At 37.1% G+C, this 25176-nt stretch overlaps 1 protein-coding gene across 3 annotated transcripts in view; it reads right to left on the bottom strand.

The window, feature by feature from the left end:
- LOC107594710 (mitochondrial 2-oxodicarboxylate carrier) overlaps positions 1-25176 on the bottom strand; it is a 109305-nt gene that overhangs the window by 28423 nt on the left and 55706 nt on the right. For all 3 annotated transcript variants that reach the window (XM_016284869.1, XM_016284866.1, XM_016284868.1), the window contains exon 3: positions 12824-12872. In XM_016284869.1, the coding sequence (XP_016140355.1) occupies positions 12824-12872 (49 nt within the window). The remainder of the gene's footprint in view (positions 1-12823; positions 12873-25176) is intronic.

Raw genomic sequence — 25176 nt, 5'->3', positions numbered from 1 at the left:
TCAAACCCCCCCCCCCCCCCCACCAAGGGTTCATGCTATATAGCTGTTTTAGCGAGAAGAAATGGACAAAGCAACTGTAAGACCTTTGGTACTTTGACATCACATGCTATGATTTCTTTATAGGCCGACATGCCAGGACAATTTACAGGAATTCAGGCTGGGTATCTTTTTGGGCACACAGAGACGATAAATAAACCAACCTTTGGCCTCCAAGCGTGAATAGATGAACTCAGGGTGGAAGACACAGAATGAGAAAGATTCTCCTCATATGGCTTTGACTGCCATGTCAAGAGGTCAGCAGTAAGTCATCCAGGCGGGTGCCTGATGGGGCCGTAAAAATGGCCTGGTTCCATCGGATGAGAGGGTTTACCGAGGTGAGCAACCTTTCATATCGGCAACAGATTAACATTTTAGAAGGGTGTCCCCAGCATCCAATTTTGTAGATTCCCAAATAGCTTGTAACTCGTGCCTAAGAACCAGTTAAAAAAGCATCATAAACGAACGTCCAACACCATATTAAAGAGAAAGAAGAAAAGAGGGACTCTGAAACAGCGGGCAGTCAAGTGAGGGGGGATGTTGGGATGGGGGGACGCAAAAGAATGGGGGATTGGATGGATTTAAGACCAGTGGAGCTAGTAAACAATTTTAAATCTATCCTAATTAAAGGCACATGAGAGCAAGGTCAAGGATCGAAGATGGTCTAGTCCCACCATTGCCAGAGTTTCCATTTCTGTAGTACACGGGGATGGCCCAATCCGCTGTACCCCAGAGGTGGCAGGGCCACAATCCACTTTCAGCTGTCTGACTCCACTGCTGACCTTGGGGTCACTTCATTTCCTCATGCCCCTTGCCTACCCTGTCATAAAAGCCTTGGACCAAACGTCACAGCCCGGGAAGTGGAAGATAATGGGGAAGATTTGGCAGCAGAAGATGCCTCAGGACTTTCAAAAAGCGCCACCAGGCTTCCCTTGCTTACTGAAAGAAGTTCAGAATAGAAAAGAAGCTTAGGATAAGGTGAACCTTTTGTTTTTACATGAGTCCTCTTGTCAGAAGATCAGGAGTGAAACCTTTAGACAGATTTGGAGACAGATATTTACTCTTGAGAAGAGTTGAGGGCTGATTCAGTTGGCCTTGGAGCCAAGCTCCTGGTTGTAAAGTCAACAAACAGAGGAACTGCGAAAAGCCCAAAGGCTTTGTTAAAAGATCCAGCTCTCAGAATCCCCCTCAAAGTAAACCCAGAAAAAAAAGATATACTTACAGGTGACGATATCTGTGAGTTCATCAAAATCCTCCGTCGACCTTCTGTACTCTTTTTATAGGACCAGAGCGCCATCCTGGATAGCCAGGTGAGGGTGAAGGTAAGGCCAACGTGGAGCTTCTACGGGTGAAATGAGCACCAGGGGTAAACAACCCTATCATCTCCACCTGACCCCAAACTCCCTGTAAAATGGTGAACTCTAAGCACTCTGACAGGAAAGAAAATGAGAATAAGAAGCAGGAGAACACCTCCTCTTTGTATTTTTATAGACAGAAGAGAAGTGTTTCAGGTCCAGGCTGAGCGCTAGGGCCTCGTCCCCTTTCAGACCCTGTATGCAATGGGCCAGCACTGGGTCCAACAGGGGGGGCTGTGCCCCGCTGGAAGACGGGCTTGATGGGTTGAGGCCTAATAATGATGGTGTTAAAAAAAGCCCTGTGGGAAGGGCGGGAGGTTACTGGGTTGATCAAAAGGCTCGAGTTTGATGGGTTTGCCTTTAAAGGGGCAGGCCAAACTTTTAAAAAGGTCTCTTAAATTTGCCTTGTTAAATAAAGGGTATTCCCCCAAAGAATGGAGCGTGGAGTGGGAACTGCATTATTTCATTTATGACTATAATATCAACCCCATGATAAACAAGGTCCCATGAGCGAAAAACCATCCTGCAAATTTATAACTTTTGTATGACTTCCTTTTCCCTTTTTATAACTGAAACTGTGTGACTTTAGACGGTTGGCATTTGATATTGGTTATCTATGTTTCCAGTCTGGTACAATGATAACCAAATATTGTGTGATATAAGTAAGGAAAAAAGTACTGGAAAATTATTATAAATTTAATTGTACATTTTTGGCAATGTATTGGCTTCAATCACTCAGTCCACTAACAATGAGCTGTTTTTTTCAACTGTAAGAATGGTAATAAAACAAATATCACTATGGCTGATCACTTTATAAACTGAATTATTCACGAATGTTTTTGGTCATGACATTTTTTTTATTTCAATTATTCAGTCTTTAATTCTTAGTCATGTTAATATGTTTTCCATTTGCTGCCTCTGAACCAACAACACGTTCATCAAGAGCTGAAATGAAAGTAAAATTAGAAAAAGCGAAAACATGCACGTGAGCAAGGTTTCTTTTACACTCAATCAGCGGTGCGTAAGAGAATCCAGAAGGCAGCATTAAAAGGAAATCTATTTTTACAGCCAGACAGTTAATTTTAATGAGCAGGATCATAAAGATGGCAGACGTCCATTGCAATGGTACATGAGGTTAAACCTCTCTATCCTAAATGCTCCAATATGGAAGAGGACCAATCAACCCTCTGTGACCACGCTACTCATGAATATCAATTAATTCTGTGCGACTACATTAATCGGACTGAACACAAGCAAAACACCATTGATACTTGAGTAGCGGGGTGAATATAAATGTAAAACCAATGAAATGCAATGCTTTTGGGAAACCACAGGGAAATTTCTCTCTTAAAACTGTCTTGATTCACTGCAGACATACATAGCTGCTTTCCTCTGTTCTTTTGGATTTTCAGGCTAATACCGCTGGGTCCGTGGCTGGAGGTGGCCTATAAAGCTGAGCCTTTGGAGGGATGGAGATAAAGCAGAAGAGAAGATGAAGATGGGGCAAAGGGGAAGTGATAAAGTCATGGCGCTTGTGACACCGCATGCTTCTAGGTCTCGGTCTGGGTTAGGAAAGCTTGGGTTTCAGTGGCACCACAGGCCAGCTTGACCCACTGTGACTTGGGTAATGAAGCTGCCCAAGAGGGGGAGTGGGACAAGGAATGACGTCCTCAGTATGACCAGTTTGACATCCCACAAAAGGCTCCTTCTGATTGGTGCCTCAGGTTTCCAAACTCTGGCTGACTTCTTGTGAAAACATTCCAAACACTTATAAGCATAAAAAATGACTAATCAGTGGGTTATCTGCACACTACTTGGCCTAATGGTCTTATGGAAGCTTTACATAAATATGCAGGTTTCGTGTTCAACTGACCCCAATTGGACACCTTTCTTACCTTTATTGCATTCTGAAGCCTGTGTTATACTTTCCGCATGAGCAATTCGGACGCGTACACGGACAGCGTGTACGCGGACTACTTGTATTTATACTACCGAAAGCATACACTGATGGTCCAATCTGCGGACGTGTTCCATACATGCGCAGTAGATAAGCTTGAACAGTAAAGAAACGTGAACAAACAATTACCTAGAGTTATTGCACATCTGGGTGTCTTTATATTGTTTTATCAACGGATTGTATGGGTTCGAGTAGCTACGGGCTTCTTCACACAGTCTGCGCATGCGCAGTTGGTGCTTTTGTAGCCTACTACATACACAAAAAATGGGAGTCACGCACATGTCCGCGCAGAGCCTCTGCGCACACTTTCCGATGACGATTTTTACATCATGCATACCATAGCGGACTCGTGCACGCGGAAAGTATAACACAGGCTTAAATCAGGTAGATGAGTTTAACAGAATGGAGCAGAATGGGTTTATAAAGCTGGACTATTTCTAACTTGACACACCTCTTAAAAATGCAACGCATGTGACAGTATGCTGAAATTACTGTGGAAAAAAGACAAAACAGCTATAGTGGCGGTGATTTAAAGTGGTTAAATTTAAAACTTAAAGCAGCATTTAATGCAACAGCTAAGTATTCTAATTAAAGCACAACAACTTAAAATATGAACACTTTTTAAACCCTTTACAATGAGGGTGTATTCATTCATATTAGTTAATATATTGGCATAAAAAATGACCATTTATTAAACTTTTTATAAATTATTATTACTATTATCTAACATTTATTAATCAAGTTTCCTGTTAAAGTCTCCTTGTTTTTTTCCCTTTTCCCATACAATGGATAAATAAATAAATAAATTGCATAATATACTGTGTTAATATAAAATAACTGTGTAATGTTTTTAAGGTTGAAGTAAACATCATGGCAGAAAATGACCAGTATCTTCCTTTTTACCGATTTTTTTCTTAAAGCTTTCTTTTGTATTCCAAAGATGAAAAAGTAATACAGGTTTAGATAACATGATAAAATAATGAAAGAAAATTCAATTACGAATAAACTATCCTTTTAATTTAAGCTACATCTGTAGAAAACAGCTACTCAATGTTAATTAATGTTTTAACTAATTCATACAACTTGAAATTGCCTGAAAGTGTTTTTTTTTTTTTGGTCAAAGTTACATTAATTAATATTAATGCATATAAATCTTTTGTAAAATGTTGGCAATAAATAAATAAATAAATGTTGGTTTACTCTTTCTGATCATCCAAACAAACTTTTCGGAACTAGAGATATCTGATTCAGAGACTCTGGATAATCCGTCTCAGTCCAGCTTAGTTATGGCTGCTTTGAAGTAAGGTAATGGCTGGCTGAGAATGGTGGAGACTCCTTAGACAGCAGGAGACTGGCAGCTATTACACAGACGGTCAGGACAGTGCAGAGCGTGGTCATCAATACTGCACTCTGCTTCTTCAGCAACAGAAACCGGACTCTCTGAATTACAACTCTACATTTTCACCTCTCACCCCCTGCCTGGTATAGGAACACGGTCACTGCAAAACCAAACTCTGAAGGAGTGGGTCACAGATGCTGTGAGGCGTCTGACAGACACAGGAGACAAATTAGTTTTCATCAGGCACTTTACTGCTTCTCTAAAACGGGTCATTTCAGCACACTTTTTTGCTTTATTTAGTATGTTTGTAACATAATGCATTTAGGTGTTTGTGACAACTCCTTCAAGCAGACCTGTTTAATACCAGGTCATAATGTGCGATGGCAGTCACATCAGCAGGAGGTCACACTGCTGGTACCTGGTCACATTAGCTGTTCTTTTCTAGAATCTAGAGTCAAACATTTTCTGAAGAAAATGTGAGGGGTGCTTATCTGTGCAAAGAAATTCTATGATATTTTGGGCTCGATATGAATCTGGTCCCTCCTTTAAAGGGACAGCTCACCCTAAAATGAAAGTTCTGTCATCATTTACTCACCCTCATGTTGTCTCAAACCTATGTCAATTTCTTTCTTCTGCAGAACACAAAATAAGATATTTTGAAGAATGTTTCAATATAATCAAAGCCAAAGGGATCCAAAGCAACACTGAATGCCACTTTCATTTAAAGAGTTTTCAAAATATCTTAATTTGGGTTCCACAGGAGAAAGAAAGCCATAAAGGTTTGTTTCTTTGGTTGAAACGTGATATGCTAACAAAATGGAAATGTGTTTAATATAGACATATCTAAGCACCAGATGTGTAACAACAGGCCTACTCTCACAATTATTATTATTACTAACAGTAGAACACCAATATTACTAACATACAGTAATATTCATGTCACACTATCACACTCCTATTCTTCCATTGTTCCATTCCAGGAAAGTGAAAACGCCCCTTACATATTTAAGCCCACAAATGAACAGCAAGCAAATTCGTAAAGGTATGTAAACTTTTCTCTGATGAAAATTCGTTTCATGCTCAGTGTGAGTAGTTTTGGTGCCAAGTTTCATTCTTTTTACATAAACACACATTTAATGTAATTTAGTCTCCGTAAACTTGAGAACACGGTCAAGGAATGGACTTTAGCGGTTTGTATTATATGACGCCAGAACTTTTGATATAATTTCAGTCTTAAGTAATTACCTCAAACTAATTATTACTGTTACTACTATTATTACGTACACCTGATTTTCCATGATCTGTGTTAAGCTTAGCAGTCAATGGTGTACTGGTGAAGACGTTGGCCAAAAAATGTCAGTGGTAAGCCACTAATATAAAAGCTTTTTAATTCCCTTTCTAAACCACAAATAGTAGTGCCTTGAGTTATTTTGGACTGGCTTTAGTTTTCCCCTTTATAATGAAACATGCCACAACCAATGTTCTGCTGACTTCTTTCATTGGAATTGTTAGTATACTGTCCGACCACTGATGTGATTGAAGTCTCGGCTTCTTAAGCACAGATAGCCACAGTCGGATACCTGTGTGCAGTTTACACCGTCAGAGCCATCAGCCAGGGCAGGGAAGGATTAAGAGATCACTGGAGCACAGCTCAGCGACGTGCTGCTTTACTGGGCCGGATTGGCTCTTAGTCCTCTGAGCTTTGAGCCCTGCTGTTTAAGGGCTGGTTGAGGGATTCCATCAAGAGTGCACCAAGGTTCAGCCACCAGTCGGGGGTAGAAGATTGTGGGCTCCTCTCTCAGCGTCACTGTTCCTGGGGACAGGACGTCATCTGTCACTGCCCTCGTCAAACAATACTATCCCTCCCCACTGAAGCTCACTTTCAAGCGTGCTGGGATCTGATGAAGGCTGTGTCATCACAGCGACTCTCATGAGGAGGTATCTCCAGGTTGTTTTAATCATTAGTGGTGGAGGAACATAGATAAGCGTGTAGATTGATGGCAAATAAGAGATATGGTAGATCGCATGGATAGATGCAATGACAGGATCAGTGCTGGTGCTTTATTTCATGGAGATATAAGTTTGATTTATATGTAGTATTACAATTGTTATATTTGAATTGCAATGTAACATTAACAGGATATTCTTTATATATTATAACTATTTAAACTGGAATCTATTTACCAGTATATACACACATACAGATATAAAACCCCCACCCCCCAAATTTAATAATTAATTTATGAATGTTAATATTTATCAATAAATAATAAAATAAACTTTATTTTAAAATGTTTGAAATGCTTAAAATGTTTCAAAAGGTGTCCTCCCCTCAAAATCTCTTTATGTTTTTATATAATGTATGAAAGTGTGTATTATTTAATATTATATATTAGTAGTGCTGGGCAACGATTAATCGCAATTAATCACATCCAAAATAAACGCTTTTGTGTGCATAATATGTGTGTGTGTGCTGTGTATACTTATTAGGTATATATAAATACACAAACATTCATGTATATATAAGAAAAAATATGCTATGTTTATATATTAAATATATTTATATATCAAGTTCAAGTTTAGCTTTATTGTCATTCCGCTACATGTGTGGACATACAGTGGAACGAAATGTCGTGTCTCGCAGGACCACGGTGCTACATAAATAAACATAAATATAAACATACAACACTAGACGTAAGAACTATTTTTTGACCTACATAGCTAACTATCTGAAGCGGTAATCTAACTATACATATACTATAAATAGTTGACAATACATATACATAACCTAAGACAGACTATACAAGTACTTTACATAATAACTGTGCATGATATTGTGCAAAAGAGGTATTTAAGGTTAAGAAGCAAGTAGTGCAGTATGATTTGTGGTGCATTCACAAGTAAACATTTGTGATATTTTATTAAGTCCTTGTAACATGGAGTGTTTATAAGAAAGTGTCTGGTGCATATAGAGAGAAAAGAGTGTGTTTTCATACAAGTGGTTTGTTCAGCCCACTCACCTGTGTGTAGCACACTCAGAATTGCACAATGTTTTCCTTGAAACATGGAGTGTTTATAAGAAAGTGTCTGGTGCGTATAGAGAGGAAAGAGTGTGTTTTTCTACAGGTGGTTTGTCCAACCCACTCACCTGTGTGTAGCACACTCAGAATTGCAGTGTTCTTGAGATTTTTAATCAGTTTTCATGTGGTGCATGTGGTGTGGTGGGATGGGGGGAGAGAGGATCCTGGTTTCAGGAGGTAGGGTTGTTGATGAGGTTTCAGAGGGGGGTGAGGTGATTGGAATTGAGGGCTCTCACAGCCTGGGGGAAAAAAGCTGTTGAGCAGTCTTGATATATATATATATATCAAGTGGGCCCTGAGTGGGCCTCAAGTGGGCCTCAAGTGGGCCCAGCAGAGTGGGCCCTGATATATAATATAAATTATATGAATATAAATATATACATGTACATACATAATGGTATGTTTTTATATATACATAATAAATATATACAGTACACACACATATATTATATAAACAAAAACTTTTATTCTGGATTCGATTAATTGCGATTAATCGTTGCCCAGCACTATATATTATATTATATTATATTATAAAACTTTTTAATATATTTAATTCAAAATGTTACCATTGTATGGAAAATAAAATATGAAAAGTTTGAAAAGTCTTTCATAGATAAATAAAATGATAAAATGTAATACATTTTTGCTTGATTACCGATTTATGTATGCACTGGTAAATAATATACTCATTAGGGTCAATTAATTAATAATTCAAATGGCTCTATTCAAATTATTTGCATGAACAACTAATATAAATGAAATGTAATATAAATGAAATGTATTATGCATATATTATAAACTTTTTTTCAATAGAGCCATTTATATTACTATGCGGGTGACAAACAAACCAGTTCAGCAGAATATACAGTTATAAATCAATAAAACAAACATGAATTATAATTTTATTTTTCTATACCTTCCTCCCCATTTAAAAAAAACTACGGAGACTGTAGGAGGGGCTTAGGGCGTGTTTGGGGTGGGGTGAGGCGACGTAACTGGAGCCCTTCAACAAGAGCAATGCGAGTTCATTCCTGGTCTCTAATGAGTGCGGCAGGGCGGCCGGCATGATGATCAGAGTCAGATGGGGTGCCCTGAGCAGCCGCCCCCCGCCGAAAGTGCCGCCTGACACCCTTTGTTACCTCCAAGTGAGCTGAGACCAGCCCATGAACCATGTAACTAGGTGGTTTCCAGGTTAATGAAAAGCTGTAACTCCAGTCTCACTGTCTCCTTAGAAGTCTAACTAACCCCCGAAACCCCCTACTCTCACCCTAGCAAGTCCCCTTTGAAAAAAGGCAACATTCCAACCCAGAAATGAGCACCGTTGAAAGCAAATGAATATAAGTGGCACATAGACCTGTCCTCTTCTAAGAGACGTTTATTTGTGAAGGACTGCTCTGATCTGAATATATGGCGGTGACTTATGACGGTCAGAGGAGGAGAGACCCGTAATTTTACGTTCAGCTGGAAGTGATTGATCCTGAATATAAACAAGTATGAAGAATGGTAGTAAGACTTTAAAGTAAACATTGATTTAACCTTACAAACAATCATGGCCTTGAAATATATCCTCTTAATGTTCTCCTAATCTGCTTCCAGATGTTTGTTTGCGAGTTTGTGCGTGTGTCTGAGATCGACGGCCCCCTCAGTCGTCTAATTCCTGTCTCCGCCTCTACATGGCTCCAGCACCCTCATTTGCACAGGGTAAATATGTATTCCCAAGTATACATTTTGTCAGGTTCCCCTCAGTAAAAAGCCTTTGATTCCACTAAGGCGGCTCGTTGAAGAAAGCGAGGGGGTGAAGAAATTGTTCTCTCTAGTTGGCATCTAATTTGGAGCAGCAGACATTAAAGCGGCAGCCAGTCACTAATAGGAGCCACTCCTGCAGCTAGCGTCGGAGAGGAGGTGTGCTGGGCATTTGTGCTTCAGCAGCTCTCTGAGATCTATGCTAATATATTTCAGCTCTACTAACCCTTCATTCTGCCAATTAGCCTGCTTTAGTGTGACTGAAAACCCAAGAGAGAGAAAGAAAGCGGTTCACAAGTAATATAGCAACAAGATTTTTACATTTTCTTCAGATATTTGAGTAGCTGTCATCTGTTGCAAACTCATCACCACTACAAAGCCTTGTTTAAAAGTTTAAAAACCATTTAAGCACTGAAGTTTTTATTTTATCTGCCAGGCAGATGAATCGACAGACAGAATGATACACAGAACGAGAGATAGAAAGATAGTCAGCATAGACAGAACAACTGAATGACAGAACAGTAAAACGATAGATAGAACAATTGATAGAATGATAGAATGATAGAACAATAGCTAGCTAGATAGATAGATAGCTAGATAGATAGATAGATAGACAGACAGACATACAGAGAATAATGGCTAGAATGATAGACATAACAATAGAACGATAGAACAATAAAATGATAGAACATTAAAACAATAGAATGAATGATAGAATGAATCAACAAACAATAGATAGATAGCTAGATAGATAGATAGATAGATAGAACAATAAACAGAAAGACAGAGACATAGAGCAATGGAATGATAGATAAAACATTAGATAGAAGGATAGACAGAACAACAGAATGACAGAACAGTACAATGATAGACAGAACGACAGAACAATAGAATGATAGAACATTAGAACAACAGATATAATGAATGATAGAACAAACGAACAAATGAACAAATGATAGATAGATAGACAGACAGACAGACAGACAGAACAGTAGAACAATAGATGGAACAAGAACAATAGAATGATAAAACTTTGAACAATAGATGGAATGATAGAACGATAAAATGAACGATAGAACGAATGATAGAATGAACAACAGAATGATAGATAGATAGATAGATAGATAGATAGATAGATAAATAGATAGATAGAACAATAGACAGAATGATAGTTAGAATGATAGATAGAATGATTGGCAGAACAATAGAATGAGAGATGGAGCAGTAAAATGATAGATAGAATGATAGAACAATAGATAGAATGATACAACAATAGATAGAATGATGGACAGAACATTAGAACGAGAGAACAATAGAGCGACAGAACGACAGACAGACAGACAGAACAATAAACAGAAAGACTGATCCTCTCAATCTGAGTCTATGAATAATCAGGGCACATATGCGAGCCACACTCACATGCGTTACGCAGTAGACTGGATGCACTCACAATAACAGAGAAACCCACAGAAAACAAATAAATAAAACTGCCGCTCTTTACACAGGGCTTTTATCCATTCTTAAGGAAGAGCATTACAAAGAAAATAGAAAGTGCACTCTTAACCCTGACCCTGTGTGAGGAGAGAGCCGCCTAACTGTGGCCTTACCTGTAATAAACCCTCAACCAGCAGCACCAGATCTTAAATCACTCTACAGGACTCTAGAGTATCAAATGTCGCTGCATACAAGTATACACACAGACATACTGCCGCAAACAAAATCATGCAAATAGACACAAAGAAACACAAACAAGCCACCTTGACTACCACATGTCCTCTCCAAAGTACAAATATCTAATTATCATCTCAAAGTTTATTTACCAGAAAACGGTGGCGGAAAATGTGAAACATCATAGCGTATGTGTAAGGGGTGTTAGTCACAGAGCCAGAGGTCTTGACAGGGCACCCAGAAGCCGTAAAGGTTTAGTACCGGCCCACAACCTGTTTACGCCATACTGAGGGCCCTGATTAATTTTCTCTTTCCCTCTTTTCAACATTCCTTCTTTCCTTCATGCCCAAAAGATTCAGAATTGATGGGTATTACTAATGAGAACTGTAAATAATTTAACGATTCTAGGCTCTGGTAATTATTCCATTTTCATCAATGATTCTTATACAAAAGAAATAATATTTATTTGGAGGAAAAAGCAATTCAATGGCCACATAATGAGCTATAATTTATATAAATGTAAAAAAAAAAATTGGAATAGGGTCATTTTTAAATGACTTTTTATAGATGGTTAATTATTATTATTATTATTATTATTATTATTATTAATTTTAGGCATCATAAATACTGTCTCATGACTGACTGTAACTAAAAACTAAACAACACTATTAAATATACAAAACATTTATTTACATAAAATTCTCCTGATGAAATGCATGATGTGCTTTTTTAACAACTAGTGAGTAACTAATTTAAGTTTAACTGTTAGTTGACTCTAAACGAAAAACAAAACAAACACATTTGTTTGGGAATCAGACTACACTGGTCACACTATATAAATTTAGAAGAGGATAGCTTTTAAATGGAACAGTTTATTGAAATTTTAGACAAAGTAAACATACAAACGTAAAAGTTTGCATGTGCTTTTTGTTTTGTATTAAATAATAAATAAATGTTCCTGTTGTATCATTCTTGCTAATTAAATTTCAACAAGATTTTTCATCTTTTTTCATGTTTTAGTTCTCAAAAAAGGCGCATGGATAATAAAGTAAACCTAAGTTTCATCAGTCCAGTAAATATCTTGAAAAAAATCAAAAAGTTATCCTTACATTTACTTTATAAAAAGACTTAGTTTTCAGAGCAAAAATACACTTTTAAGAATTATAACAAAAGGCCTCTTACTTACTAAAAATGTATGAACTATTAATCAGAGAGCAAAGGCATGTAGTAGATTGTGTAAAACAGGTTTAGTTTTTTTTTAGTTTTTTTTTATCATGTTGATAATTCAGAGTGCTATATTAAATATGACACAGTAGGCTCTCTAGGGTTAAGGAAGTGTCAATATTTCAGGAACACACATGCAAGAGCAGTTAATGGAAAAACAAAAAAACAATTGGGTGCCGTTTTGTTAATGCAGCCTTGGCTCACAATTCACATAAGCACAGGCATTAAACAAGGGATATAATTAAGTGAAATAATGAGGCAAGTATGTGAGCAATTTGAGAACATTAAAAAGTATTACTTAAACATTGAAGGAAAATTAGTAAATGATGCATTTCATTTTCCACAGAAATATTCCACAACTGCCACAAGAAGAAGAAAATGCCTAGCCCTGAATTAAGAACAGAAAGGAATGATATTTTACCTGGTCTTCACAACATCCAATGGGTGCATCAAGCAAATCTCCACAAGACCTATAGAGGACAAAAATCATAAGTAATTATGTATCTGCCCTGTTAAAACCGACATAAATCAACGGGACACGAGCACAACCGAACATGTTATTATTCGCTCACAGGCCATTAATCTGTCATTACCAAATGCCAAGCTTTCTTTCCGTCTCTTCCACTCACTCTTGCTATATTTCACAGAGCTTTTTAAGTACTATTTTAGTATAATCCAATTTCATTCAAAAGCCTTTTTTGCATTATACAGTGACATTTTTTTTTAACTGCACAGTCATCGCAAACACAGCATCATTTCATACAAACACTTGTAAAGTCTCGCGAGACTGAAACGTTCGACCTAATCCACAAATATTTCACCGTGTTAAAATGGTGATGTATTATACACTACGATCCACATATTTGTAAATACAAATAAACACAGATCACAGATGTGTTGTGCGTGATTCCATTCGCCATGTGTGTGGTTTGTGTGTGTCTACATTCAGTTGACGGAGGGTTTTCCCCTCAAAAATCCCTAAGTAACAGTCCCCTGAACTCACATCCGACAGGAGCTGCTTGGCCAGCAGCCACCTTCGTCACTCTGATCTTGTTTTTGCCTCCTTGCCACTCCACTGCAACTGACAAGCGTGCGGGAAGGGATCTGGCAACAAAATGGCCTCCATGCAGAGATGTGGGACGTTGCGCTCGCCTGGCCTGCAAGTCATTACCATCATCCATTTCATTCGGTTCCAATGTGCTGATGGACATAAAATCCCAAAGTATTTTCGAATCCTATTTTATCTGGACTGGCCCACAGAGAGGCTGCCGTAATGGCCTTCCTAATGCCAGGATTGCAGTTCATATACACTCCAGCCATGACCGAAGAGGCGAGGGCTGTTTAACATGCTGAATAATGGTGATTTCACACTGCAAAACACGGTGAATACTTCAGATGTTGTTACCACACAGATCGGGTTGCATTTAATGGAGATGGTGTAAAACAGATGAAACCGTATATGCGTTGAGCTACAAATTATGTAAGTAGTTAACAGCTCTGTTTTGCACTAAACAGTTCATAGAACACTTTTTTTTTTCAAGGTAGCTGTAAACAAACAGATTGAGGGGGTGTTCGATGGGTGCAATGCATTGCAATGAGATCGCAGAGGTGTGATTATGCATCTGCATCGCAATTCTCAGCTCCGTTCAGGCGTTTACTTTAATGGCTTCCTTCACAGATTCCTCTATGTGTACACAGCTGCTGAGAAATATGCTCCTTTTCTAATTTCTTCCATTAATGTATTGTCCATAAACAAGACATTGCCTCCTTGGGGATTTTCCAGGAAAGTAATAATCAAGAGAAATTCCAAAGAGGAATTGCAATCGACTTCACAATAGATACGCACAAAGATGATACAGTGTCTGTCGTTTTGCATGTACCGTGCGTCTTTTGAACAGAGGATGTGGCATATTCATAAACAAATCCCAGCAGTGGGACAGTCCGAGGTGGTGTGATTCATTTCAAAGCTGACATGAGCTTGTGGAAGATGCATCAGTGAGACCAAAATGAGGAGAAAGCAGGCAAATTATCGTCGCCCAAAGTGATAAAACGCTGTAACGTTTATCATTAATTAATCACGGCTGCCAGGGCATCACATGGGAAAATAATGTTACGCACTCAGGAGACACATGTTTTCCATTTCAGTACTCTATCATCCTGAGGAAATAAAAGAGAAGGAGGCCTGGGAGAGTCATCTCAGCAGCGAGACAGCTGGAGGAATAGACCCATCCATACTTGATGCTGAGGTGGAGCCGTAAAGTCATATTAAGGGTTATGTCTTTTTAAGATGTCATACCATTTGATAAACATTTTCATTGCAGTGAATTAATTTTATCAAGTAGGACATGCTCCTGGAACAACATTCTTATCAACCTATTAATTACCTCAGATTTTAGGGGCAGTTTATTGTTCAGAACTGAATTAATAACAACATTTTTTGTTATTCACTTTATGAATTTGAAATTAATTTGAGGTAGGAAACAGGATGCAAAATTGCATTTCAAATCAACTGAAATGTAAATAAATTCATACTGTATAAATGCAATAAGTCACATTTCTTAACTAAAATAGGAAGGTCTGTATAGACAAACTTTGAATTCTTTACAAAACTATGTTTGAAATTTAAAAAGAAGAGAACTTTTAGGTTTAAGGCCTTACAGACAAACAGATGATCTGTTTGAAATGCAACCTATAAATTTAGATATAAATATATATGAAGCATACATAAATAGCATAAATGATGAAAATGTCATTTCGCAGAATGCCATTAGTTGCTGAATTTCTCCCACTTCCTGCATTTCAATTTAATGTCCAGTGGGTGTTGTCAATTCAATACAATTTCCAACTAATGAAATAAATAGGAAGCCATTTTTCAAATATCCCAGGTTAAATAAAATAAAATAAAATAAAATCTTACAGTGAATGTGGCCAATCTGTGGCCAATGTTAATATACACTAATAAATAAATAAAAAAGCAACATATTTTCTGTTGTTGAAACCTTTGCTTCTTTACTTCTACTTTTGTAATGCCTTAAACCATAAAATGACTAAAAATGAGAACATTGAAATAAAATTTTATGTAGGCACATATAAAATAAGCACCACATTTCTGCTTTTAAATTCTTCAAAAATAGTCTACATTCATTATAAGTACGTCACCGTTTATTTTAAATGATATCGAGGGACCAGTCAAAATAATTTTTTGTGGCAATCAACATTATGCCAAAAGTGCTTTCGATTGAGCTTCACTTGTATTGAACTGACCATATTCACCAACACCCTATGTTTGTGTTGACAGGAAAGTTGTTTGAGGACCGACAAAAAGTTTTTGATCCCAAAACACATGCTACTTGGCAAAATCCCGGTCCCTGTTGAGGTAAATGTGGAGGAAGCCTGAATCCGTGTGAACCCTGTTGCTGCTCTGAACTGTACAAGAGGGGCTCGTAGAGGATCAAAGGTAGGAAGCAGTGAGCAGTTGAGAAAGCCTGTCACTCATTTGAGTCTAATGAACTCCATGTTTGGCGGAAAAGAAAAGAACACCCTAGTTAAGCAACAACACTCGAGAGTTATCGTCTAAGAGCTTCCAAAGAGGGGGAAATGCACAAACAAGGTGAGAGGGCCAAAGAATAAACCACAGCCATCGTTGGCATGTTCCATATGGGTGGATTTATGTGAGAAGGAAAAAGACCAAGAGGGGGGCAAGAGATGGAGGGACTGAAAGGGAAAGCAAGACTTTCCCTACACAACACTAGCAAGTAATTAAAACGGCTTACGTGGATGCAAGATGTGCTCTTGAAATAAGAAAGCCTCTGAGCTTCAACCGCAATATATGAAGAATTGGTGATATTGTTGACCAAGAAATTATTGGGCTACTTGGCAAAATCCCGGTCCCTGTTGAGGTAAATGTGGAGGAAGCCTGAATCCGTGTGAACCCTGTTGCTGCTCTGAACTGTACAAGAGGGGCTCGTAGAGGATCAAAGGTAGGAAGCAGTGAGCAGTTGAGAAAGCCTGTCACTCATTTGAGTCTAATGAACTCCATGTTTGGCGGAAAAGAAAAGAACACCCTAGTTAAGCAACAACACTCGAGAGTTATCGTCTAAGAGCTTCCAAAGAGGGGGAAATGCACAAACAAGGTGAGAGGGCCAAAGAATAAACCACAGCCATCATTGGCATGTTCCATATGGGTGGATTTATGTGAGAAGGAAAAAGACCAAGAGGGGGGCAAGAGATGGAGGGACTGAAAGGGAAAGCAAGACTTTCCCTACACAACACTAGCAAGTAATTAAAACGGCTAAAGTGGATGCAAGATGTGCTCTTGAAATAAGAAAGCCTCTGAGCTTCAACCGCAATATATGAAGAATTGGTGATATTGTTGACCAAGAAATTATTGGTAGACCCACGATGGGAACAGGGCTAGCGTTAAGGGGCCCAGTTAGGTACAGCCTACTAATTGTACCCAGGGGAGAGATGATCCACCCATTAAACATTTGTCCCGAACTCTGTAAAGTTTAGCCCTGTATGGGAACAAGATCATTTTGGTATACGGGGCAATAGGGCTGAGTAAAAATATAGATTTTTTTTTTAAACAAACTGTTCAACATTGATGATGATGATGATGATGATAATGATAATGATAATAATAATAATAATAATAATAATAATACACTGAAGACCGGAGTAATGGCTGCTGAAAATCCGGCTTTGACATCACAGGAATAAATTATATTCAAAAATATATTCAATAATATTTATATAAAACAACCAGTTGGCTGGAAGTGTATATATGTATATATATATATATATATATATATATATATGTGTGTGTGTGTGTGTGTGTGGTATGTATATAATATATTCACAGTGTATATAACACATATATGCTAGATTCCTAGTACAATTTAGAGAGAATCCCATGTAAGCAAAATTGACTTTGCAAAATATACACTCACTGCAGCAGTAGTTGCCAGAAACTCATCAGAAAAAAAAATATGTTGCAACATTTTAGGTTTTATGGATTGAACTTAAATTCACATTAAAATACTTAACTAGTGTAATGTTACACACTAATGTTACACATCACGTCCTTTCCTTCCTTTTTCCTTTCCTAACCTATTGAATCTACTTTGAACCTATAATAATATTTTAATATACTGACAACCACCAAAAAACACAGGTGAAAGTTAGACAGAAAAGTCACATGATGATTCATGTATAGCTTTTCCACAAGCTGAAGTAACTTTTCATTAACCATTTAAGGTTTTACTGTAGCATTTTTTTCCATTCATTTACCGTTAAATGTTGATAATTTTTTTACAGTGCACAATATACAATGTACACTAATAAACTGAAATTTAATCAAATCCAATAGGAATGAAAATTAATCAGGTAATATGTATCACAGTTGTTATCTAAAACAAAAACTATTAAAAATCATTTTTGTTCATTTAAATATAGCTAATATAAAATAAAAAAGTATTAGATGGAAAAAAAACCTAAACAAAGATTATAAACATTGCCTTGGCAATTAACGAAGATTAACAAAAAGAACAAAAATTACAAAAATGTAAGAAGCACATAACAAAATTACTAAAATGTAAACTAACATTAAAATGAAAACTACATAAATACTATAATAGTATGTAAGTAATACTAAAATTACACTGGAGTTCAACTCAGCAGTTTCTACTTTCTTCTGTGTTCCTACCACATTGCAAGGTTTAGTAATGTTGTTTACCCAACAAAATAGTTGTCACTGGGGTATAGAACAGAATCAGACAGCTAGCTCTGCCATGTGTGGAGGTGGAGAAAAATGGTATGCTTGCACTATTTGCATGTTTTCCTTGAGAGCTGAGTACAAACGAACAAACTCTTATGATGAGCGTGTCAAGATTAAAGACATTATGCAGATGCAAAGGACACGATTGGACACCTTATCAGATATTAAGTCAGGCATAGCATCATGATTGAGTAATATTTACTGAATTCAATTGGATGGAAAACACAAGCCTTGTTTTTTCACAGTACTTCCGTGTTGGATCATCGCATTGGTTCCGCTTATCAGCTCCAGTATCTACCTAAAACAGCAATGCAAATGGCAATCACAGAATCAATATGAGCAGCTGCTGGCAACAACATCTAAGTTTGCTGTTCCACAACAACTTTATTTTACAACTGATCAACTGTCACAGATGTTATATCAAGAAGAGCGTAATCAAACATGATCAAGTGCCTGCACCCTTCTGATCCAAAATTCCCTGTAGGCTTCCCCATCCAAAAGATCAGTTGCACTATGGGATTTCTAAGGCTGTCAGCACATGCTACTGTTTGATCATGTGCCTTAAGTGGAGCAGAGAGTGGAGCAAGTGGAGAAGTAGAAAGTCTCTTTCTGAACTCCTCTGTAATATTGCCATTTAGCCAAAGTGCAGGCAGAAATTGACCTGCCATCTGGTTGGTGTTTTAGGCTTAGTTCCGCCTCAGTGAGTGACATATCATTGAGTTCCATTATTTGGCATGTCTTTTGTCTCTGAGCCACAATAGCACTGACAGTTTCTGTCATCTGCGGCATCTACACCCACAGAAACATGCGAGAGAACAGCCACACATGTGCTGCAACAGACTGACAAGGAGAGGCGATTGCCCTCAAGACGCTGTCACAAACTACACTCTGCAACAAAGAAATCAACACTTGTTTGTGAGTTTATCATTAATGACATTATCTGTTTTAATGAAAAACTCTTAATCATGTAAATGATTTAACATAGCCTACGTGGAAATTTTGACGTAAGGTTTTCCCAAATGAGACGTGGGAAGACCACACTATAGGAAGGCATTCAAGCCATTCGCCATCAGGCATGAGGGGCATGACACATACTCAGGAAGTACAAGAGTGTACATTTTAAAATGTCATGAATTTGGAATATATATAAATAACCTGAAATTCTGTCAAATCCAATCAGAATTAAAATAATTCAGGAAATGTATATCAGTGTTGTTATTGTTAACTTAAACTAATACTTTGGTAATTGAAATAAAGCTAAAGTAAAGTAAAATAGAAATAATTAAATGAAAAAAAAATTTAAATGTTGACTTGGTACATACTGAGGATGCGCAAAACCAGATATTTTGATATTGATATATTATAGTTAAACATGCGAGAGAACAGCCACACATGTGCTGCAACAGACTGACAAGGAGAGGCGATTGCCCTCAAGACGCTGTCACAAACTACACTCTGCAACAAAGAAATCAACACTTGTTTGTGAGTTTATCATTAATGACATTATCTGTTTTAATGAAAAACTCTTAATCATGTAAATGATTTAACATTGCCTACGTGGAAATTTTGACGTAAGGTTTTCCCAAATGAGACGTGGGAAGACCACACTATAGGAAGGCATTCAAGCCATTCGCCATCAGGCATGAGGGGCATGACACATACTCAGGAAGTACAAGAGTGTACATTTTAAAATGTCATGAATTTGGAATATATATATAAATAACCTGAAATTCTGTCAAATCCAATCAGAATTAAAATAATTCAGGAAATGTATATCAGTGTTGTTATTGTTAACTTAAACTAATACTTTGGTAATTGAAATAAAGCTAAAGTAAAGTAAAATAGAAATAATTAAATGAAAAAAAAAATTTAAATGTTGACTTGGTACATACTGAGGATGCGCAAAACCAGATATTTTGATATTGATATATTATAGTACTATAAACAAAAATTACATAGTTATATATACTGTATATATATATATATATTTGGAATCTATATCATTCAAAAAGGTTTGGTAAACTGCTGCTGAAAGAAGTCTTTAACTCACCAAGGCTGCATTTATTTGATAAAAAATACAGTAAAAATAGTCATGTTGTGAAATATTTTACAATTTAAAACAACTGTTTTTATTTTAATATATTATAAAATGTAAGTTATTCCTGTGCTGGAAAAGCTGAATTCTCAGCAGTCATTTCTCCAGTCTTCAGTGTCACATGATCCCACAGAAATTATTTTAATATACTGATTTGGTGCTCAAGAAAAATTTCTTATTATTACCAATATTGTTGTGCTGCCCAATATTTTAAACTTTTTCCCCCAGGATTCTTTATCAACAGGAAATTTGAAAGAACAGTATTCATTTGAAATATTATTTTTTTGTAACTAAAATTTTTACTCTCGATTTTGATCACGTGAGGTCACGTGAGTCAAGCTTGCATCGGCTGATCACATCTACCTATAAGAATACACAAGCCTTGTTTTTTCACAGTACTTCCGTGTTGGATCATCGCATTGGTTCCGCTTATCAGCTCCAGTATCTACCTAAAACAGCAATGCAAATGGCAATCACAGAATCAATATGAGCAGCTGCTGGCAACAACATCTAAGTTTGCTGTTCCACAACAACTTTATTTTACAACTGATCAACTGTCACAGATGTTATATCAAGAAGAGCGTAATCAAACATGATCAAGTGCCTGCACCCTTCTGATCCAAAATTCCCTGTAGGCTTCCCCATCCAAAAGATCAGTTGCACTATGGGATTTCTAAGGCTGTCAGCACATGCTACTGTTTGATCATGTGCCTTAAGTGGAGCAGAGAGTGGAGCAAGTGGAGAAGTAGAAAGTCTCTTTCTGAACTCCTCTGTAATATTGCCATTTAGCCAAAGTGCAGGCAGAAATTGACCTGCCATCTGGTTGGTGTTTTAGGCTTAGTTCCGCCTCAGTGAGTGACATATCATTGAGTTCCATTATTTGGCATGTCTTTTGTCTCTGAGCCACAATAGCACTGACAGTTTCTGTCATCTGCGGCATCTACACCCACAGAAACATGCGAGAGAACAGCCACACATGTGCTGCAACAGACTGACAAGGAGAGGCGATTGCCCTCAAGACGCTGTCACAAACTACACTCTGCAACAAAGAAATCAACACTTGTTTGTGAGTTTATCATTAATGACATTATCTGTTTTAATGAAAAACTCTTAATCATGTAAATGATTTAACATAGCCTACGTGGAAATTTTGACGTAAGGTTTTCCCAAATGAGACGTGGGAAGACCACACTATAGGAAGGCATTCAAGCCATTCGCCATCAGGCATGAGGGGCATGACACATACTCAGGAAGTACAAGAGTGTACATTTTAAAATGTCATGAATTTGGAATATATATAAATAACCTGAAATTCTGTCAAATCCAATCAGAATTAAAATAATTCAGGAAATGTATATCAGTGTTGTTATTGTTAACTTAAACTAATACTTTGGTAATTGAAATAAAGCTAAAGTAAAGTAAAATAGAAATAATTAAATGTAAAAAAAAATTTAAATGTTGACTTGGTACATACTGAGGATGCGCAAAACCAGATATTTTGATATTGATATATTATAGTTCTATAAACAAAAATTACATAGTTATATATACTGTATATATATATATATATTTGGAATCTATATCATTCAAAAAGGTTTGGTAAACTGCTGCTGAAAGAAGTCTTTAACTCACCAAGGCTGCATTTATTTGATAAAAAATACAGTAAAAATAGTCATGTTGTGAAATATTTTACAATTTAAAACAACTGTTTTTATTTTAATATATTATAAAATGTAAGTTATTCCTGTGCTGGAAAAGCTGAATTCTCAGCAGTCATTTCTCCAGTCTTCAGTGTCACATGATCCCACAGAAATTATTTTAATATACTGATTTGGTGCTCAAGAAAAATGTCTTATTATTACCAATATTGTTGTGCTGCCCAATATTTTAAACTTTTTCCCCCAGGATTCTTTATCAACAGGAAATTCGAAAGAACAGTATTCATTTGAAATATTATTTTTTTGTAACAAAAATTTTTACTCTCGATTTTGATCACGTGAGGTCACGTGAGTCAAACTTGCATCGGCTGATCACATCTACCTATAAGAATACGACACCTATCACGGCATTCCTATATAAGCTCTATTCAGTATTATTCAGCAGCTTTTTTGCTTGCTCAGGAGCAAATTACCCTCCTCCATCCCCAACTCCTCCTTTTGCCACAGTCAGGACTTGGCTTTCTGATATTCCTTGTTGAATCAGACTCCTTTTATCTTGAATAATGTGTTACACTTAAATATCATTAAAGGGATAGTTCACCCAAAAATGAAAATTGTTATGTTTATGAGCAGCTGCTGGCAACAACATCTAAGTTTGCTGTTCCACAACAACTTTATTTTACAACTGATCAACTGTCACAGATGTTATATCAAGAAGAGCGTAATCAAACATGATCAAGTGCCTGCACCCTTCTGATCCAAAATTCCCTGTAGGCTTCCCCATCCAAAAGATCAGTTGCACTATGGGATTTCTAAGGCTGTCAGCACATGCTACTGTTTGATCATGTGCCTTAAGTGGAGCAGAGAGTGGAGCAAGTGGAGAAGTAGAAAGTCTCTTTCTGAACTCCTCTGTAATATTGCCATTTAGCCAAAGTGCAGGCAGAAATTGACCTGCCATCTGGTTGGTGTTTTAGGCTTAGTTCCGCCTCAGTGAGTGACATATCATTGAGTTCCATTATTTGGCATGTCTTTTGTCTCTGAGCCACAATAGCACTGACAGTTTCTGTCATCTGCGGCATCTACACCCACAGAAACATGCGAGAGAACAGCCACACATGTGCTGCAACAGACTGACAAGGAGAGGCGATTGCCCTCAAGACGCTGTCACAAACTACACTCTGCAACAAAGAAATCAACACTTGTTTGTGAGTTTATCATTAATGACATTATCTGTTTTAATGAAAAACTCTTAATCATGTAAATGATTTAACATAGCCTACGTGGAAATTTTGACGTAAGGTTTTCCCAAATGAGACGTGGGAAGACCACACTATAGGAAGGCATTCAAGCCATTCGCCATCAGGCATGAGGGGCATGACACATACTCAGGAAGTACAAGAGTGTACATTTTAAAATGTCATGAATTTGGAATATATATAAATAACCTGAAATTCTGTCAAATCCAATCAGAATTAAAATAATTCAGGAAATGTATATCAGTGTTGTTATTGTTAACTTAAACTAATACTTTGGTAATTGAAATAAAGCTAAAGTAAAGTAAAATAGAAATAATTAAATGTAAAAAAAAATTTAAATGTTGACTTGGTACATACTGAGGATGCGCAAAACCAGATATTTTGATATTGATATATTATAGTTCTATAAACAAAAATTACATAGTTATATATACTGTATATATATATATATATTTGGAATCTATATCATTCAAAAAGGTTTGGTAAACTGCTGCTGAAAGAAGTCTTTAACTCACCAAGGCTGCATTTATTTGATAAAAAATACAGTAAAAATAGTCATGTTGTGAAATATTTTACAATTTAAAACAACTGTTTTTATTTTAATATATTATAAAATGTAAGTTATTCCTGTGCTGGAAAAGCTGAATTCTCAGCAGTCATTTCTCCAGTCTTCAGTGTCACATGATCCCACAGAAATTATTTTAATATACTGATTTGGTGCTCAAGAAAAATGTCTTATTATTACCAATATTGTTGTGCTGCCCAATATTTTAAACTTTTTCCCCCAGGATTCTTTATCAACAGGAAATTCGAAAGAACAGTATTCATTTGAAATATTATTTTTTTGTAACAAAAATTTTTACTCTCGATTTTGATCACGTGAGGTCACGTGAGTCAAACTTGCATCGGCTGATCACATCTACCTATAAGAATACGACACCTATCACGGCATTCCTATATAAGCTCTATTCAGTATTATTCAGCAGCTTTTTTGCTTGCTCAGGAGCAAATTACCCTCCTCCATCCCCAACTCCTCCTTTTGCCACAGTCAGGACTTGGCTTTCTGATATTCCTTGTTGAATCAGACTCCTTTTATCTTGAATAATGTGTTACACTTAAATATCATTAAAGGGATAGTTCACCCAAAAATGAAAATTGTTATGTTTATCTGCTTACCCCCAGGGCATCCAAGATGTAGGTGACTTTGTTTCTTCAGTAGAACCCAAACGAAGATTGAGAAGAACTCAAACCGTTGCAGTCTGTCAGTCATATAATGGAGGTAAATGGGAATCATTTGACACATCATGTCAATGGTCCATTTGAGAGATAGGTGGTGGTAATGCACTTATAAGTCTGCGATCCGCCGTAAAGCAAGAAGAAGAAGATGGCCGGCTGAAGAACAAGACGCGAACGCGCTCAGGACAGTTCGGACATTGCAGTAAATCAGAGGTAAAAAACAATATAAATACTGTTCAGTTCTTGCATCGATCATTTCGTGTCTTTACACATCAATGTATCGTCACGAGCCGCAGGGTTTAATTTGGTTTTGTTTGTGTATATTTTTTTGACTCTCAAAGCCGTGATTCCCATTCACCTCCATTATATGACTGACAGACTGCAACGGTTTGAGTTAAAAATCTTTGTTTGTGTTCTACTGAAGAAACAAAGTCACCTACATCTTGGATGCCCTGGGGGTAAGCAGATAAACATCAAATTTTCATTTTTGGGTGAACTATCCCTTTAATGATATTTAAGTGTAACACATTATTCAAGATAAAAGGAGTCTGATTCAACAAGGAATATCAGAAAGCCAAGTCCTGACTGTGGCAAAAGGAGGAGTTGGGGATGGAGGAGGGTAATTTGCTCCTGAGCAAGCAAAAAAGCTGCTGAATAATACTGAATAGAGCTTATATAGGAATGCCGTGATAGGTGTCGTATTCTTATAGGTAGATGTGATCAGCCGATGCAAGCTTGACTCACTTGTCTTCA

The sequence above is a fragment of the Sinocyclocheilus grahami genome, unplaced genomic scaffold, assembly GCF_001515645.1.
Source record: "Sinocyclocheilus grahami isolate Dianchi unplaced genomic scaffold, SAMN03320097.WGS_v1.1 scaffold189.1, whole genome shotgun sequence".
NCBI lineage: Eukaryota > Metazoa > Chordata > Actinopteri > Cypriniformes > Cyprinidae > Sinocyclocheilus > Sinocyclocheilus grahami.
This window is presented reverse-complemented; position numbering and strand designations above follow the sequence as displayed.